The sequence below is a fragment of the Coniosporium apollinis genome (assembly GCF_000281105.1).
Source record: "Coniosporium apollinis CBS 100218 chromosome Unknown supercont1.4, whole genome shotgun sequence".
Lineage (NCBI taxonomy): Eukaryota > Fungi > Ascomycota > Dothideomycetes > Coniosporium > Coniosporium apollinis.
Window position 1 is genome coordinate 178,682 of NW_006913266.1, and position 18,291 is coordinate 196,972.

Below are 18,291 nucleotides of genomic sequence, written 5' to 3' on the forward strand. Positions count from 1 at the left end.
GGGAGAAAGGCGGACGTGGGCGGCGCTTTTGTACCTCGCTATGGTCTATAATGGTACTGTTAGCGAGCAAATCGTGGCCACAACGCTTTGATTACGAAGTTGAATTACCACGTTGATGCGCTCAGACAAATACGAGCAACGTATTGGCAGTCAGTTGGGTATCTTAGTCTATATCGTAGCGTGGTTCGCTACCCGGGAATCTTAAAACCTTAACGCCCTTTAACCACACAGCTTAATAACGTCAAGCGGACGTCCGATTGCTATTATTACCAAAGTGATCCTCTGCCCATGCCTTTGCGCCATCAAATTTGTCTTTCACCCACTGCCACCAGTCACGGTCTTCGTCTTGATTGTTGGTAGGCGTGGGCTCCTTTTCATCGTTGTGGTCTACTGTAGGTCTGATCGGCACTGGTTCGGTAGCGCTTGCTTCGATAGCAGGCGGCGCCAGAGAGAAAGTCGCAGAAGAAGGGGAGACAGCATCACTGATGGTGGTTTCGGGAGGATCCGAGGGTACGTCCAACACAGGAGCGTCTTCGTCGGAATGCAAGCCGACCGGCTTCAGCGGTAATCTCAGCGTGCCGTTATTTGCCTTAGGTGTCAGGCCAACGGAGTCGCATACGATGTTGTAGATCTCGGTATTTTCTGTAATGTTCGGTCAGCAAAGATTCCCGCATGGCTGCGGCAGTACCCACGAAAGACGTCAACTCGGCTGCCAGGTTTATGAGGAAATGCAGGTCCTCTAGCAACGAAGATTGCTCTCATAAGTGGATGCTCATGGTCGTATCCGTGTAAACCGCGCGGATGGTATACTTCACCGTTGCGAAGCCCTGCTTCAAGGTCGAACTCTTCTTTGGTAGCGATAGCCCAGCCTGCTTTGGGAACGATCCATAGAGGTGCAATGCGGTCGTTGTTGGAGAAGTGGTAGCGTGCAGGCATGTCGACATCACGTAGGTATACGTCGATGTTTGGGTTGTCCTTGGCCTTTGATTGAAGCTCTTCGTATAAGGGCTGCAGATCGTTGGGGTCCTTTGGTCGCAAACCGAACAAGGGCCAGCCGTCGATATGCTCGACGCGGTTGACATCGACGAGGTCTTCCAGTTGGATGAGGCGGTCAACGGAAGTAGTGGCCATGCCATGGTCACTGACAACAACAACGTTGACGGTTTCAGTGAGATTACGTTGCTGTAGGCCTTCGAATATGTCGCCGACCATCGTGTCTACCTGCTGTATCGTCCGTCGAATCTCCGTGCTGTTGGGTCCGTAATTGTGCCCATCAGTGTCTACCACTGGGACGTAAGTAAGAATCAGCTGGGGCCTAGGCTGATCAGCTAAAGCGGACGGGCTTTCCGGTCCAGGAAGGTCCAGCAGCTGCATGATACGATCTACTTTAGAAGAGAGCGGTTCGGATCCATTGTACTTGTCGAGATGAGCTGGTTCGATATCTCCTATATGGGCTTCGGAACCTGGCCACATATGGACGGCGGTTCGCACGCCTTGATTTTCAGCAGTTATCCAGAGAGGCTCGCCGCCCCACCACTTGGCTTGCATGCTCCTCGAGAACTCTTCCTGCATAGCAGGATCCCAAAACGTGTTGCCTACAATACCATGACTCTCGGGGTATAACCCTGTGACCATTGTGTAGTGATTCGGAAAGGTAACACTCGGGAAGCTTGGCAGCATCCATGGGGGCGAGATGCCGTTCTGGATGAAGGAGTTGAGAGTAGGCGTAATGCCCCGCTGCAGGAAGTCTGCTCGAAAGCCATCGAGGGAGACGAGTATTGTCGTAGCTGCGAATCGCGACGTGCCGTTGTTGAACAGAGCTGTGCCTTCTTTCCATGCAGGCTTGCTCGAAGCCCTATAGGCCGCATATAGGAGAACGAGGAAGAGCGAGAGGATTGATATGTGTAACAAGACTCGATTGTATGGGCGTAATCGCTTTGCCTACAAGTGGTAACATTAGCACTGGCTCTTGTGGTTCAACAATAATGCTTAACGCCTCCCGTACCTGGAAATTTCCAAGTCTCTGCTGATCCGATTCGGACGACGATGTTGATGACAGAGAACTGGATGACTGCCCACCTTCCTCCATCGCGTACACGGAGGCACTATCCCTTCTGCGACGCCTCCGCTTGCGGTCGCTCTTTCCCGACTTCTTCTGCTTCATCCCTCTTCGATGACCTGCCCTGGCATCCTCTTTGCCGTTGTTGCCCACGAATATCCTTCGGAGACCTTCTTGATCCGCATCTCCCATTAGCAGCTTCTCCCTTTCCTCATCCTCTTGCAATACTTCATGATCATCCTGGGTTACCTCAAACGAGGTCCTGCCGGCGGTGATTGTCTCGACATCCGACTCGGGCTCGTCGTCAGAGCCGGTCGTGTTGGGGCGCATGAACGCTGCTTCTGCATTCATTGGGATTGTTTTTTTTTTCGCCGGTTGTCAGGTTATGGCCTTCATGTTCCTGGATTGCACCTGCGCGGCTGGCTTAATGTATGTTCAGCCGACAGGAATGCACGTCGCGGTCTCGGCGCCTCAGGCGTCCCTCGGATTTCCACCGCGCGTCATCGTGCTGGTTTAACACCGCGCGCTGGATGACTATCGCCCATGTTGCCAATTACACTTGCACTGCTTACTGCTGCAATGGTTCATCGATTGGCACTCGAGGAGCACTCCGCATGAACACTTGTCGTTGCGCAGAATGACAATTGTGCTTGGTTCATAGCATAAAACGTTATCAGAATTGATCGGGGCATTAGCTTTGTAGGCTATGTGAGACGCGGACGTAATGGGTTATTCATTCAATTGTCTCGCTTTCTGTACCTGTCTCAGTTACCGTCCAACATGTTCTGTACCAGCTTCCTCCGCGTCTGATGTTTGTATCAGTATTCCTTGAAACACACTATTGAAGCAAGCAAGGAAGCAGGCAAGCAGGCAAGCAAGCAAGCAAGCAAGCAAGCAAGCAACATGATCTCTTTCTTATCAGAAGCGTACAAACAGCACACAACGTTTCCGTGCTTATGACCCTCAATCTCGACATCGTTTCTCCACACATCTGTGAGACAATTGCCGTCTTTACGCCGCACCCGACCATCTTTGCGATTTTTTCAGAGTTCCATGACCGCCGTTTGCACGCTGGAGGCCTATGGAAAGGAAGCTGAAATCAGTAGGATGTCCAGGATCTTTCGAGATGAGGTTTGGATCACGCCGCGACTCCTCATTCATTCGCTTTGCATTAATGTGTTGTCTAGAGATCTCTGAGGAGACAGTGCTTCGAACATGTGGGCTCTCTGGAGGAATCATCACTGTACCGCATCTGCGTTGGTAATCAGTCACTGCTTGGATGATGGGGCCGTTGCATCTAGTGCAACGTATGTCGTTAACAGGCCCGCGCTCGGATTCGCAAGAACACCACCTCGCGCTCTCTGCTCTTCTCTTCGGCCAGCATCAGATGGTCTGACAGAGCCGAGCAAAGTCTGCAGCCGAATATAAGGACCATGTCGACCAGATTGGACATCGCGAAGTGACGTTGGTGCGGACCGCTAAGGCAGACGTGCCAATTTCTGGACCGAGGGCAGCTCGAAAGGGCCAGCTTCTGCGACGGCTTAATCGTGTGAAGACAGGACAGCAGGAATGAAGCAGAACCCTGCCATTCTGATCAAGAGGCAGATTGACACATCGTGCCAACCTCGAAGATACACGCGACGTTGATTTTTGTACGATAACTCTTGTATAGTAAAGGCCCGATACGTACTCAGCTTGAAAGACACTCCGAGAGAAACCTGATAGCACGACCACCTGAACCGGGCTTCCCTGTCGCCGAAACCCGGAGCTGGACGCACAGCCAACAAAGCAATTGTGACTTCTACCAAAGTAGTCTGTCATCATCAAAGAAAGAGTCCTGTGAAACGCTCGAACGCGAACAATGGCGTTGTTATCGGACACGATGCTACATTCTGCAGGTCGTGGTCTGATATATAGTGATCGAGTAAGAAGAGCATTATAGCAACTAAACATTGCAAAACAAAATCATTACCGCTATGGAATACACACCTCGCAACATCCACCTGGACCCATCTGGGAAAAACACAATGCCGACTCTCAAAGCGCACTCACTGATCGATACAACGCCGGCCGTTGCTTCCTTTCTTGACAAGCTTGTCCAGTATGGCATAAACAAAATACCTAATCCTCCCGCGCAGCTGGAGCTGCAACGGCCGCTAGGTATATACGTCCCTAGAATGTATTTCGACGCCGAAGGCAACAACCTCGGCCGGCACGGAACGCTTTCGATTCTTCAGGTGTACGTGTTACCTCTGGATCACGTCTACCTCATAGACGTCACAACGCTGAAAGGCGCAGCTTTTGATACGCCTGGCAAGGCGGGTCTGACACTACGAATGATCCTCGAGGATCCGGCGGTTCTGAAGGTCTTCTTCGACGTTCGTGGCGACTCCGATGCCCTGCACGCACTCCACAGCATAGAGCTGCGGGGCATCCACGACCTTCAACTGATGCAACTTGGCACTCTAAAGTCTGTAGATGGCCTTAGCAAACTCGCAAGCCTCGAGATCTGCATTCGAAAAGACACCGGTATCTCGACCGAGGAACAGGACGCTATGGCTGCACTCAAGCGGGCAGGTAAGCAGTTGTTTCGTACTGGGTTTGGCGTGTTTGATGAACGGCCGTTGAAAGCGCCCTTGGCTGAGTATTGTGTTCAGGATGTGCAGCATATGGCCACGCTTTGGACAGCATATGCGAACCTTCTGACCAAGGAAAAGTGGGCGCGGGTGCTAGACATATCGAGGGCCAGAGTCAATGGCAGCCAGTCCGCTGACTTCACACGAACCTGTTGGAACAAAAGTCTGGTTCCTGTCCAATTCTGGAGTAGGCCTGGCGCTGGTCAGCAATGGGGGCCGTTCTACTAGCCTGTAGCTCGGAGTGTCGCATTATCTCCAGTCGAACCCGTGTTCTCATCGCCAGGTAGGCTGCTGTGATAAAATAGAAATTCTGCTCGTATGGATGTCTTCGCTGTAACGTGATTAAGATTGAGTATTCTGCCCGCGTTCTTTCCCCAACTCGTTCTGGTTATGGCCTTAGCATGTGTCCAACCTAGCTCTTACCTTCTACAGCTTATCGTTACCGTAGATCTTCCCTGCGCCTACTCTCTTCGTACACCATCAACACAGTTGTCTCTTGACAGAGGTAACTTCTCCTCCTACACTGAGAATCACCTCAAGTTATATAGTAACGTGTTAGAGTATGTACGTACCACCAAATGCTGTCTTTACGTCAAGGTTTCTGCTAACTGTAAGGCTCACAGAATGGATACTACGGTACTGCGAGCCACACAGCAGGAACAACTGTCCCACCCATGGCACTTCACCTCTTTTGAGACTGGCCGCAGCGATATACCAGCTACCAAAACACTACACCAGGACCATGACTATGAACCCAGCCCTGCTGTTCTTCGATTCCCAAAAGTCCTCAGCAAATTTCCATACACCTTTGTTGACACCGAACAAGGTGTGATCAAGTTCATCAACAAGCTCGTAGAACTCGGCATGGACAACACCCAAGCCACAGCCAAGTGGTCTGCGATCGCAACCTTACAGGCCTCGGACCAAATCTTAGAACTACGCCGCCGCGAGTTCAACCCCGCGTACAAGCCAAAGACTTTCGCAGATCTGAATCGCCCACACAGCGTCGCTGCTCGAATGCCGGTCGCAGCCATGCAAGCTTCCAAGAAGATCCTGGGATTCGACCGTCGCGCGCAGAATCCGGCATATAAGCCGAAGATCTCTTCACATCTCAACTGGCCGAATAGCGTTGCTCCTCTGGTGCTAGCTTTGGACCTGGATTGTGAGGGCGTGCGTGAATCTAGTGAACATGGTTGATTCAATGGCAAATTCCACGCGGAAAGGTACATATCCCTGGTTCACCTCCAACATTGTTAAGTAACTTTACTTGGGTGCTAAAGGTACCAGTGAGGACGGCTTTCACAGACCCCGGTTCGCGTTCATCGATTTCACAGCTGCGCCTAAATACTTAAACGCTGCGAGTCCTTTCTTTCGTCGACATCCACTCTCCCATCTATACCCAACAGCCTCTTGATCGCATCACTACGCCACCTTCCGGACGCGTATTTAAGCCTCTTATCAACCAGACACATCCCTTTCAACTGCACCATGGAATCTCCCGTCCGCTTCTACGAGAACGAGGAAGAGCTCTTCGGTGCCTCCAATGAGGCGCCAACCCCTCATGAGAAGATCATAACTCGCCGTTTGCTCAACCTTCTGCACAAGTACAAGGTCGGGTATACCTGGGTTGACACCGTAGAGGCCGTGGTTGCCTTCCTCAACAAGCTCGACAAACTGGGCATGCGCAATAAAGATGCTCCAGCTGCATGGTCTTCCATAGCGACGCAGCGCGATTCGAAGAACGTCCGGAACATGAATCTTCATGAACTCCATGCGACGTACAAGCCAAAGACATTCCGAGATCTGAACCGTCCCTACAGTATCGTGTCAAAGATGCCGGCACTTTACATCGACTGCGAAGGCGTAAACCTCTCTCGAAGCGGAACGCTGTCGATCTTCGAGGTTATGTCGGTTTTGGAGAATCACGTCTACGTGTTCGATGTGCACGTTCTGGGCAAGAAAGCATTCGAGACCGCGGGCGTCAACGGGGTAACGTTGAAGAAGATCCTCGAGGACCCTGGCATTGGGATAGCGTTCTTCGATGTTCGGAATGATAGTGATGCGCTTCATCACCATTTCGGAATCAAGCTGCAGGGAGTTCAAGATATACAGCTGATGGAGCTCGCGACGCGCAGAGGCGGCATCGACTATGTTCACGGACTCAAGCGATGCATCGAGGAGGTCACCATTCACTCCGAACTCTCTTGGGGTGAGCGTAGTGTCTTCATGCAAGTCAAGTCTGCAGGCCGACAAGCGCTCGGCGGCGATTATCGGGTCTTCGCGGAGCGGCCCCTCAAAGAGATGTTAGTGATGTACTGCATCGTTGACGTGGCGTTGCTACCTATGATCTGGACCGACTACTCGTGGATGGTATCAAAAGAAGGCTGGGCCAAGGTCCTCGAGGTTTCAGCAACGAGGGTTGCAGAAAGCCAGCAAGCAGACTACGATCCACACAATCCGAACAAAGTAATCGCAGACCCAGGCTTTCAACTTTTGCCGCGAGGACTCAGGAAGGTGTCGAACTATGGCAACGGCGACATGATGTAGAGTCCAAACCAGAGCCGTCCTGATGCCGCCGAGCCTTCCTCGCCTTGCACACAACATCACAGAGCTCTCATCATCGCCAATCTTCACCACCATCATGCCTACACCAGCGCTTTGCGCGATCCGCGCTACTGGATTCTGCACCTTCCAGCTCTACAAGGACCCGATTGCGTACCCGCCGCTAAGAACTTGTGGCGTTGCGCAGTATAGGGCAGCGGGAACACTGCACACTCAGAAAGAGATACATGCAGATCACTAGACTGAACGCTTGTTGTAGCGCAAGAGGGGTTTCTGGGAAAGGCACTTTTGAATCTCCTGTGACAGACTTGCTTCGGACAGCTGGGCCAGAAATTGATGGAGGCTTTCCGGCTTGGAGTTTGGGCTTGCTATGGGTTGGCTTTGGATTTCGCGGCGTGGCGTTCAAGCAGTTAGAAAACGCCAAAGGGCACAAAAAAAAACTCGTAAAATCCTCTGCGACTGTTGAACACTGATACTCACTACTGTGACTGTGCATGCGTATAACTAGCTTTCATTTCACAAAGTCTTATCTGATAAAATGGCTCCTTCCATTCGTCTCCCTGGACTTCGGCTGCAAGCGAGCTGCCGCTAGGATACGCTCGCGCGCTCCGACTTGTCTATCGTCCCAGGGTGCAGGAAGCGGGTTCTTCGAAACATAGCATCCCTACTGATCCAAACCCCTCGATTGCCTGGGCACCGCTTCCATCTCCACCACAACCTCCCCCCTCCCCGCAACCCACCTCGCCCCCGTCCACTTAACCCACCGCCCACTCGCAACAACCATAAAAGCCCACACATGCCCGACAATCTCGCCCCAGCACCAGAACCTAACAATCCCCAACCCCCCGTCTGCTTGGATCTCCGCGCAAGCCGGGAACTCACTGCTCACCTCCCGCGTGCACCACACGTTCCAGCCGCAGTTGCCGGCGCGGATGTTGTCGCCGACGATGCGCCAGAAGTCGGCTTGGATGTCCAGCGGCCAGGAAGAGGGGTCGAGGTGCCAGTAGCCGCGCTCCACGGGGGTGATGGCGCAGGTGCTGCGTTTGTGGATCATGTCCGGGTTGGCGACGACGCCGGCGAAGACTTGGGCCAAGGTGGGGGTTACTTGAGAGGGCCAGCTGGGAGTGGTGATGGAGTCGGTTTCGGGAGATAGGGGGTGGTGGACCATTGGAAGCACGCTTAGATTGATGGGATTCGGAGGATCTGGATCCTTGTACGGTACCGCGTGTGGTATTGCGTAACGAGCGTCACATTCACGCTCAGTGAGTTGCTGATCGCTAGGTGTTGAGGCAGCTTTCGCTGCTTGGTCGCTGTTGTCCGCCATCGCAAGCGCTGGGTGATCAGAGCTGGCAAGGAATGGTCTTCTTATAGGGCGCTCGGATTGATTAGACGAGCAAACAGCGGCCTGCTTGCGCGTGGTTTGCGCATCCCGTGACCCATCAGAATCATTTCTGGTGTGGTCTGTTGAGATCAGCACGGTACAATCCTCAGTCAAGCATGCCTGGTTTCCAATGCACTGTACTTTATGTATGGGTAATATAATGCGGTTGGAGATTCAACGAGGACAAAGAAAGGGCTTGAATGCACTCACGTCTTCGACTAGCCCCTGATGCAAGTGCGGCTTTCGGTGTTGACGAGCTGTCACCATAATGATTTGACCCTAATTCTGAAGGTAACACAGATGCCGCACTGCCCTCAATAGGAACACCAATGAAGTCAGACGGCACATAGTCGGTCGCCTCGCGTCCACTGGACAGCGGCGAAGGATCTCTCCCTGCTGGAATGACCTTACTGGAAGCGGGTGATGCAGTACTGCTGGATAGACGCTGCCGCTTTGAAGCTCTCCCGACCAACGGAGACGAAGACACCTCGAAGAATGCGGATGGTGCAACCTGACTTTCCAAGGCGGCAACTGCAAGCTGGGTGTCTTCAATATACACAGGTGAACTCTGCACGGTTGAGACAGGCGCTGGGTTCTCGCCTGAGAGCGTCGCTTTTGGCCTGCTCAGCCCAGATGAGCGATGCTGTTTACGGTGCGAGCTCTGCAGAATCTCCAACTGGTGGATAGGGTCCTTCGAGCTTCTGAGTTTCGAATGAAGTTCCACGAGTTCTGGCCGACGGGAGCTGGCCAGCGGCGTCCCCTCGAGCATAGAAGACCAGGAGGATCCGGGCAAAAACCCTGTTACATGTTTTCGAGGCACGCCCGGACTTGCCTCGTCAGATAGTTGGGGCTTGTCAGACGGGTTGCCACTGCTTGGGATATTCTCGGCCACGTTCCGCTCTCCCTGGGCGGAGGTTGATAGATGCGTAGTGGAGCCATTCCCCAAAGAAAGATTCGTTACATGTTGGACCCCCTCTTCCTTCTCAGATTCGCCCTCGGTCGTCGCAACCACAGAGACTCTGTTCGAGCATTCGAAATCATTATAAGCGAGAGCCTGAGCTCTGTAACGGTCATCGTCCTTGCGAGTAGTAGGGGCCGATATATGCACAAGGAGCTCCATGATTTTGCTTTACTGGACGACAGATGACTTGCAAGCTAAACGCCATGATAGCGACCACAGTGTCAAAGCACTACAAGTGAATGTAACAGAGCCAGGAACGGACAGACGTGAATGCAGGAATGCTATGGAGTCGGTCGCTGGAGCAGGTGATCAAAAGCGGAAGACGATCACGTGTTACGCACAATCGGCGTCCAACACCACCGACCCAAAGCCGCCAAGATTTCGCTCGCACCCGTAGTTTATTCCCCCACCACGAAAGTCGCCTCGATAACGTATTAACCGCCTTCATTGTCACAAAATAACGACAACAAACAACCACTTCAGCCATGGCGCCTATTTCGCTTCAGGATCTGATCAGCTCGCTGCCGGTTACCGACACATGGGGACCACCGGTCACGAACGAGACCACGCTCGATGGCGTTCCATACCAGCCGTACTCGAAGGGCGACAAGCTGGGGCGCATGGCCGACTGGACCGAGGGGAAGGATCGGGATAGGGGCGGCAGACAACAGTATGGAGGTAGAAACTATCGAGGTAAAATGTTTTTATATACGGCTGTATCTACATTATGCGAGGATGGGGAGGCTCTGAGCAACGCGGTCTGTTCACTCGCTAACTTGCAGTAGACCAACAGGCATACGGTGCAAACCAGACCAACAACCCCTTCGCCATCCAGCTCGCCGAGGAAGAAGCCACATTCTCTGTCGTCGATAACACGCGCACATCTGCTCGGACCCGCGGCTTCGGACGCGGCGGTGGGACTATTTTCCGCGGTCGTGGCCAGCGTGGTGGTCAGACACAACGTGGTGGTCGAGGCACTTTCCAGCGCGTAGGCGGCGGGAGAGGAGGTCAGCAAGGCTACGACAACCGCGGTGGCCGTGGTGGGCGCGGCGGTAGGCGGTTCGGCTGGAGAGACGACAAGCCGCAACGCAACCGTGACGCCTCCGTCAATGTCAAGCCAGACTGGCAGATGCTTGAGGAGATCGACTTCAACCGTCTGTCCAAGCTCAATCTGGAGACCGGCGATGGCGAAGAAATCGACAGCTACGGCTTCCTCTACCAGTATGACCGTGCGTATGATAAAAATCCTGGCGCGAAGACATCCGAGCGGAGGCTCAACGTTCTGGAGCGTGCCGCATACAATGTCACCACGTCAAGCGATCCCATTATTCAAGAACTAGCGGATAAGGACGAGGCTACCATCTTTGCTACGGACAACATTCTCTCCGTGCTGATGTGTGCTACTAAATCAGTGTACTCGTGGGATCTGATCTTTACCCGACGACGCAATCAGGTCTTCATCGACAAGCGTGAGGGATCCAACATCGACATGGTGACCGTCAATGAAAACGCGACAGATGCACCGTTGGAGATTTCTGAGGGCAACAAAGATACCGTGAACAGCCCGCACGCCTTGATGCTGGAAGCCACACATATCAACAACGTCTTCCCATTGCAAGTTGTCATTGAGGGCGAGAGCTCGAAGCGCGAGATGGCCAACCCGCATCCATTCTACAACCCCGAAGAAGAGACGGACCCGCCCGCATCCAAGGCCTACAGATACCGCCGCTTCGATCTGTCGCTGGAGAAGGACGAGGAGCCGCTGCACCTGATTGTGCGGACAGAACTGGACGCGATTGCCAGGAATAATATCAATGGCGAGGACCAGTTCATGACCATCAAGGCTTTGAATGAGTTTGACAACAAGGCCCAAGGCAGCGGGGGTGCTCTGGATTGGCGCTCGAAGCTGCAGAGTGGGCGAGGTGCGGTCTTGGCTACGGAGATGAAGAACAACAGCTGCAAGCTCGCCCGATGGACGACTCAGAGTATGCTGGCCAAGGCTGATGCGATGAAGCTTGGGTAAGTCTCCATCTCATCATTTGGAATCAAGCTAGCAGTTTGTCTCACTAATGTTCCGAAGTTTCGTCTCCCGTGCCAATCCGCGCAGCAACAACGATCACGTCATCCTAGGTGTCCTCAGCAACAAGCCGCGCGACTTCGCCAACCAGATGGCGCTCAATCCGGCTAATGGCTGGGGTATTGTCCGCACGATCGTCGACATGTGTCTCAAGATGCCAGAGGGCAAGTATGTGCTAGTCAAGGATCCGAACAAGCCAACCCTTCGGCTGTACCAGGTTCCTGAACACACCTTTGAGGAGGAAGTGGAGGAGACGCAGACGGTGCAGGAGGACGAAGACGAGGAATAGATGGCCTTGATGATGTTGGAGGACGTTCGATGAGCCTAGGGGGTTGAGAGACGCCTATCATGTGTAACGATGGACGGTAGATAGCGGATGAAGCGCTGGTCATCTGATATTACTCTTCCAACCCCCAGTCGGGGATGATAGATCGAACAAAATCCACCCTGTCCATTACCTTAAAAATAATCCACATGCCAAATAGTCTATACTCTGCGGGCTTGTTGACCTAGGAATGCTCCACCACTCCACCATCCAGATCCGATAAGATAAGCCCCCATAACATCAAACCACCCCCACCAAGCACCTCTCCCTTCCCTCCCTCCCACCATGACCGCCCAGAACGGAGACTCATCTCTCACGACCAGCGACATCACCGACTCCAGCGCCCTGATCCACGGCCTCACAGCCGAAGAGATCGGCACCCTAACAGCAAAATGCACTGAAGCAAAAGCAGCGGCTTATTGTACCTCGCCCCCCTTCCTCCCCTAACCCTCCTCCCCCTTCCTTCCTCATCTCCAGTTCCTCCCACGCCCCCAAACACCTCTCCACCTTCTAGAGCCCGTTGACCGCTGACTTCGGCGGGCTGCTGTCAGGCCCCTACTCGCTCTTCCGCGTCGGCTGCACCCTCCTCACGCACTCCGGAGCCTTCATCTCCGGCGCCAACGTCGAAAACGCATCCTACCCCGTGGGCACGTGCGCGGAGCGTGTGGCCATGGGCAGCGCGGTCTTCGCCGGCCACCGGCGGGGAGACTTCAGGGCCGTGGCCGTCGCGACAGATGCGCCGGAGCCGAGCTCGCCGTGCGGAATGTGCAGGCAGTTTTTGCGGGAGTTTTGCGGGGAGGATGTCCCGGTTGTGATGGTTGGACGGGATGGGGGGGAGGGGAGGGTGGTTGTCAGGACGATGGGGGAGGTGAGTTGGGATTCTTTAGGGGGAAATTGGGGGAAGGGTGTGGAACAAGGGCTAATGGGTTGAACAGCTGCTGCCGATGAGTTTTGGACCCGAGTCGTTGCCGCCGAGGGAAGAGCTTGCGAAGGTGGGCGAGGGGAGGAGGAAGGGATGATGGGGATGTTCAGGTCATTGATCGCACTCGTGCACATGTCCGGCGTTGTGGTAGGAATGCAATCATCAATCTTCGCAGATGCCTTTCTGGCGACACTGTTCGCTATGGTCCAAATGGCGCAGCGTGAAGTGGGTCTGAGTGCGGCGCTACCAGAATGAAGTCTTGGTTTTGGAAGAAGCTTTTGATAAAGATAATCCAATGTTCGTCATGCTTCTATTCTAGCTTCAGACATATGTATGCCGGAAATTACCGAAATATGTCCCCTGGTATCTGCTGCACTGTGCGATCACACTTCTAGATTTCGCGGACTCTATGAGGTCAGGATGCCAGATGAGTGCAGGGACCAGAGTGAGTGGTTGCTTGCTAGTGCTTCGAGTACCAGTGGAGGCAGTCAAGTTTGGAGGTACCGTAGCGCAACGTCTATTCCCACAATATGTATGCGACAGGCGTGGCCGCTACATGACGTGCTCCACAGGCATGCATTACTCGGAGGCGTCACGTCTTCGGTTGCTACACGCTCAGCCGTGCTCTGTCGTACCCATTATGATCTTCTGAGGTGGGGGATTGCGTTGGAGCTACTCACCAGCTTGCGGCGGACCTGAGTTTGATTGTGGAATGGCCGGCTGCGGAACCGGTACTGAGTCTCACTTTCAATCGCTGATTGGTTTTAGGAGTTCTTCGAGTCCGGCATCCACTCGTCAACACTCGACGTGTCGAGGCGTGCCTCGAACTCTTTTATGGCTGCCTTGGTCGCCTCGATGTTCTGCAGTAGCTGATATTTATGCCCTCGCAACGTCAGCTGGGCGTCTTTCGGCATTTTTGAAAACTCTCGATCGGTCATCGCTGCGTCAAAAACCCGGTTCACCTCTTCTAGATTTGAGAGGTGTCTTCTGAAAATCTCTACGCATAGGTCAGGGCGGAATTTCGCCCTGTCGATGAACCCAGGAGCCGGTGTCCAGGTGCGGCCGCTTTGCTTGGCCTCCAGCTGAAGGATGCGCTTCTTGGTGTCTGCAATCATCCAATCTAGTCCTGAGATGCTATCCCAAAGCTTGTGGTGCGTGCTGCCCAGTAGCTCAAGCGCTCTGCGTGAGGCATCCCTGGCCTTGTCATCTGTCATGCACTGAAACGCCGTCTCCCTGTCTGCAAGCTCGTGCCAGATGAACTCGGCTTCTGTCACCTCCCTTGTCCTTCTCTCTACAAGTGTTTTGAGATGCTCCTCGAGAGTCCTGATCCCTTCTTCGGAAGAAGCTGGCACCCATGTGTAGTCTGTAGAGGGAATGAAGATGCGTCCCCACCGCGGATCCAAGCCGTAGCGGTGTGGCCATGTCTCTGGCGTTTCATCCTGGGACTGTTGGACGCTTGGCGAAAAGGGCGATAGGGATTTGGCGGCAACAGTCAAGTCATGTTTTTCAGCGAGTTCTTTCTGGAGCAAACGTGCTTGTTGCAGTCGCCTTGTGTAAAGACCCGTCGCAGGATCTGAGACTTTGGAGTTGAGTGGAGTGAAGATGAGATATCCCCCGCAGCCGCCCCAGGATGCTGCACCGACGTATCGAAGCCAGCCGATCGTACTCGGGGCGACCCTCTTGGATAACGCACATAAGATGCCGATGGCGCAGCCTGCAACGAGGTAGTCATCTTGCTGAACAACTCCATTCTTCACCAAGAGGGTACGGGATGGAATCGTTGTTCCTTGGCGGTCCAGCACCGCGCGCGCCGCCCGACGCTCGTATATCTCGTTTCTGTACAAGCCGTAGCCAAGGAAAAGGAGTGTCCCGTAAGCTGGACCCTTCAGCCCCCAGCCGTGTATTGACAGTCCAAGCAGTCTCCGTGCAACTATAACTGCGGCACCCGCGGCAGAGCCCAATACAGGAGCGCCCGCAACGGTGGAATTGGCTGCCAACGGTTCTGGAGGCGCGGGGAACGCTGGGTGGAGGCCTTCCCCTAGACCGGCATCAGACAGATCCAACATAAGAGCTGGGAAGTGTGGTCTGCTTACATGGCAACGGAAACAACCGCGTCATGGTGCTTTGGCAGTGCCGATAGTGGGTTCTTTGCTAAGTGATTCTTGCGTCGTGTCGATTCGAGTCAGCGTGGCTTTGTACAGAAGAGCAATTGCTCCTGTCCGCGGTTTAGAACCCACCTAGGATAGCTGCGGGTATGAACATGCAGACGCTAAGTAATCTCATGGTCTTACATATATGCCGGCTGGGGCACTCAACATGCCAGTGCCTCCAAGCAGATGGAGGAACAAGGCAGCATGGATGGATGCCTGGCGGCAAGGGAGCACCGCAGCGCGGAAATCTCCAGCGGGCCGTGCTCCGCGAACGCCTGCTCACTTTTGCGACAGCTATCAATCAATCCCACCTGCATTCACCGCACCACCAACGCTGCATCCCACTGCAGCCACCGCGCACAACATCCACGACACCCACAATGCCGGGCAGGAAGCGCAGCCGCGGCGAGTACGAGGCCGAAAGCAGAGACAACCACTTCGGCATGGGTCAGACGCTCTCACTGCTGCGGGAGCCCAACTCTGCTGCAGAGGACACCTCCGAATCGCACAGCCGGCGCGCGTCTCCTTCCGCCAAGGAGGGAGAGAGAGAGGGAGAGTGGCAGACGGTGGAGAAGCGGTCGAAGAAGCCAAAGCAGGAGAAAAAGAATAATGGCAACTACCCTGCCATCTTCCATTCCGCAAACGCGCGCCTGCAGACGCATGTCAAGATCGGTGACCTGCAGCAACTGACGCTGTACCTGCTTGCTGATGGCACGGCCCCGCAATGGGTTTCTGTTCGACATCACAACTCTGTGAGGAAGGTGGTTGTGCTCATGGTGCCTGGACTGGAAGCTGGGATGTTTGATGGAAAAATTCCTCTCGAGAGCGCGGCAGACGCAACTGCTACCTCAGCGGAGGTGCTTTCAGAGTACGGAGAGAAGTCGCCAAATACACATGTACACCAAACAATCAACAACAAAATCCGACTTTCCCCAGACGACTACTACCCTGTCAAGCTTGCTTCTGAAAAGTTGCCTGAGCCCCTCAAGCCTTTAGCAGACGTCTTCCCACATATCTGGCCAATCAAGACCCCAGGCGACGACAAGTACCACCGTATACACTCGCCATTGCACGCCATGCTCACGGCGCCCTTGCCGAAGACGAAGGAGGAAAAGCGGGGGAAAGGGCCTGGTCCGCCGCGCGAGGGCAGGAACTGGGCGAACAAACCGACGCCTGTGACTGAGTTTCTTGCTTCGCTAGAAGAGCTGCAGGAGAACGAATACGTCCTTCATCCCGCTTTGTTCACCACCGCCGAAGCCAAGCAGAATTACCTGGAAAGCAGACGCAAAGCCCACCAATCTACAGAGGACGGCTGGGTCGACACCAAAGTAGCCACCCTCGAAGACGGCGACGTCCCCGAGAAAGAAACCCAGCAAGGCAGTCTCACGGCCGGCCGCGACATCCTCGCTATGGACTGCGAAATGTGCAAAACCTCACCCGACACCTTCGCCCTGACGCGCATCAGCCTCGTCTCCTGGGACGGCTCCGTAGTCCTCGACGAACTCGTTAAGCCCGACGTCCCAATAACCGACTACCTGACCCCCTACTCCGGCATCACGGCCGCCATGCTCGGCCCCGTCACCACCACGCTCTCCGACATCCAGACCTGCCTGCTGGACCTCATAACCCCCCGCACCATCCTTGTCGGCCACTCGCTTAATGCAGATCTCACGGCGCTGAGAATGACGCACCCCTTCATCATCGACACCGCGCTCATCTATCCGCACCCGCGCGGCCCGCCGCTCAAGTCCTCGCTCAAGTGGATCGCGCAAAAGTATCTCAGTCGCGATATCCAGCAGCACCATGGCACGACGGGGCACGACAGCGTCGAGGACGCGCGCGCGTGCCTCGATCTGCTGAAGTCCAAGTGCGAGAAGGGGCCGAAATGGGGCACGGCTGAGGCGAGCGGGGAGAGCATTTTCAAGAGGCTGAGACGGGCGAAGAGGCCCGCGAGTGGGAGAAGCGGGGGTGGGGATGAGGGCAGGACGGGCGCGGTGGTGGATTGGGGAGACCCAAAGAGGGGACATGGGGCGGGCGCGGCCGTGTGCGTGGGGTGTGAGGACGATGCTGGAGTTGCGGAGGGCGTCAAGATGGCTGTCAGTGGGGATGCTGGGGGTGGAGCTGGTGGTGTTGATTTTGTGTGGGCGAGGCTGAGGGAGCTGGAGGCTGTGAGAGGGTGGTGGAATAGGACGAAGACGGCTGACAGCGCTGAACTGCTGGCGAATGCGCTCGCGGGCAGTAAGACGGCTAACGGCGAAACTGCCGATTCCACTGCAAGCCCATCGGTCCTCGCGGAAGCCGTTGCGAAGACTGTTGCGAATATCAAGGCGATTTACGACGTCCTGCCTCCCTGCACGGCTTTGATTGTCTACAGCGGCTCGGGCGATCCGAGAGAGGCGGCGCGGCTGCAGAACATGCAGCAGCAGTTCAAGAAGGAGTACGCGACCAAGAAGTGGGATCAGCTGAGCATCAAGTGGACGGATACGGAGGAGCAGGCATTGAAGAAGGCGGCCAAGAAAGCAAGGGAGGGCGTGGGATTTGTGGTGGTGAAGTGAGGTATTTAGGCTTCTGCATGGAGTCGTGAAGCGCGTCAGTGTCGTAAACGCTGTCTTGCTGCCAGGAGGACATCGGCTCAGGAGAGAAGGCATGAGGTGGTGAAGTTCGAGGCGCTGTCACATGACTGTGTCGCTTGATGTCTGTTCGGATGGTGGGCAGACAGCTGCACCCTTGCTTCGTGTGTAGAGCTGCGCCTAGCGCAAGCACCCGCGAATCGCTCTCATGCTACTGAGTCATGATGAATAATCACTCAGCGTTTGTGTTGCTGCTCCAGTCTAGGTGAGAGCTGGGCTAGTTTGCGTTGCACACTGAAGCAGGAGTCTCGTCGACACGCTTAAGACCACGTTATATCATCGAGATCGAGTGAAGCAGTGGCTTCTTGTGTAGCATCCTCCTACCTACTCTTGTCCTCCTTCAACAACGAAAAGATAGGTCTAAAAGTGACGTCGGTTCAAGCGGCAAGGATCCCCGAACGCCTGTTGCAGAACAGAGCAAATCAATGGCAACGCAGAAAGATTCGCCAGCGAGCACAGACGCTAGCAAACCCGCCACCGGCCTATATAAGGTTTCATAATCTGCAATAGCCGACACAGCGCTTGACTCAAACGAGCGGATGAGGGAATCTTGGATGCTAATCAATTAGCAAATAGTCCAAGCTCAAA

The 18,291-nt window shown here is 54.5% G+C and overlaps 9 protein-coding genes across 9 annotated transcripts; 6 read left to right on the forward strand and 3 right to left on the reverse strand.

Annotated features, from left to right (window-relative positions):
* Positions 1-241: 241 nt before the first annotated feature.
* W97_01114 (uncharacterized protein) lies at positions 242-2,410 on the reverse strand (the record flags this gene model as incomplete). Its single annotated transcript, XM_007779023.1, has 3 exons — positions 242-642; positions 693-1,941; positions 2,006-2,410. 3 exons carry the CDS (start codon positions 2,408-2,410, stop codon positions 242-244), a joined length of 2,055 nt encoding a protein of 684 aa, XP_007777213.1.
* Positions 2,411-4,086: 1,676 nt separating this feature from the next.
* On the forward strand, positions 4,087-4,923 carry W97_01115 (uncharacterized protein; the record flags this gene model as incomplete). The annotated part of the gene is made up of 1 exon (XM_007779024.1): positions 4,087-4,923. One exon carries the CDS (start codon positions 4,087-4,089, stop codon positions 4,921-4,923), a length of 837 nt encoding a protein of 278 aa, XP_007777214.1.
* Positions 4,924-5,319: 396 nt separating this feature from the next.
* On the forward strand, positions 5,320-5,892 carry W97_01116 (uncharacterized protein; the record flags this gene model as incomplete). The annotated part of the gene is made up of 1 exon (XM_007779025.1): positions 5,320-5,892. One exon carries the CDS (start codon positions 5,320-5,322, stop codon positions 5,890-5,892), a length of 573 nt encoding a protein of 190 aa, XP_007777215.1.
* A 291-nt stretch (positions 5,893-6,183) lies between these two features.
* W97_01117 (uncharacterized protein) lies at positions 6,184-7,242 on the forward strand (the record flags this gene model as incomplete). Its single annotated transcript, XM_007779026.1, has 1 exon — positions 6,184-7,242. One exon carries the CDS (start codon positions 6,184-6,186, stop codon positions 7,240-7,242), a length of 1,059 nt encoding a protein of 352 aa, XP_007777216.1.
* A 679-nt stretch (positions 7,243-7,921) lies between these two features.
* Positions 7,922-8,581, reverse strand: W97_01118 (uncharacterized protein; the record flags this gene model as incomplete). Its single annotated transcript, XM_007779027.1, has 1 exon — positions 7,922-8,581. The coding sequence occupies one exon, from the start codon at positions 8,579-8,581 to the stop codon at positions 7,922-7,924; it is 660 nt and encodes a 219-aa protein (XP_007777217.1).
* A 1,503-nt stretch (positions 8,582-10,084) lies between these two features.
* On the forward strand, positions 10,085-11,965 carry W97_01119 (uncharacterized protein; the record flags this gene model as incomplete). Its single annotated transcript, XM_007779028.1, has 3 exons — positions 10,085-10,292; positions 10,382-11,618; positions 11,680-11,965. The coding sequence occupies 3 exons, from the start codon at positions 10,085-10,087 to the stop codon at positions 11,963-11,965; spliced, it is 1,731 nt and encodes a 576-aa protein (XP_007777218.1).
* A 321-nt stretch (positions 11,966-12,286) lies between these two features.
* On the forward strand, positions 12,287-13,020 carry W97_01120 (cytidine deaminase; the record flags this gene model as incomplete). The annotated part of the gene is made up of 3 exons (XM_007779029.1): positions 12,287-12,422; positions 12,553-12,869; positions 12,937-13,020. 3 exons carry the CDS (start codon positions 12,287-12,289, stop codon positions 13,018-13,020), a joined length of 537 nt encoding a protein of 178 aa, XP_007777219.1.
* A 667-nt stretch (positions 13,021-13,687) lies between these two features.
* On the reverse strand, positions 13,688-14,989 carry W97_01121 (uncharacterized protein; the record flags this gene model as incomplete). The annotated part of the gene is made up of 1 exon (XM_007779030.1): positions 13,688-14,989. The coding sequence occupies one exon, from the start codon at positions 14,987-14,989 to the stop codon at positions 13,688-13,690; it is 1,302 nt and encodes a 433-aa protein (XP_007777220.1).
* A 464-nt stretch (positions 14,990-15,453) lies between these two features.
* On the forward strand, positions 15,454-17,628 carry W97_01122 (uncharacterized protein; the record flags this gene model as incomplete). The annotated part of the gene is made up of 1 exon (XM_007779031.1): positions 15,454-17,628. One exon carries the CDS (start codon positions 15,454-15,456, stop codon positions 17,626-17,628), a length of 2,175 nt encoding a protein of 724 aa, XP_007777221.1.
* Between the last annotated feature and the right edge of the window lie 663 nt (positions 17,629-18,291).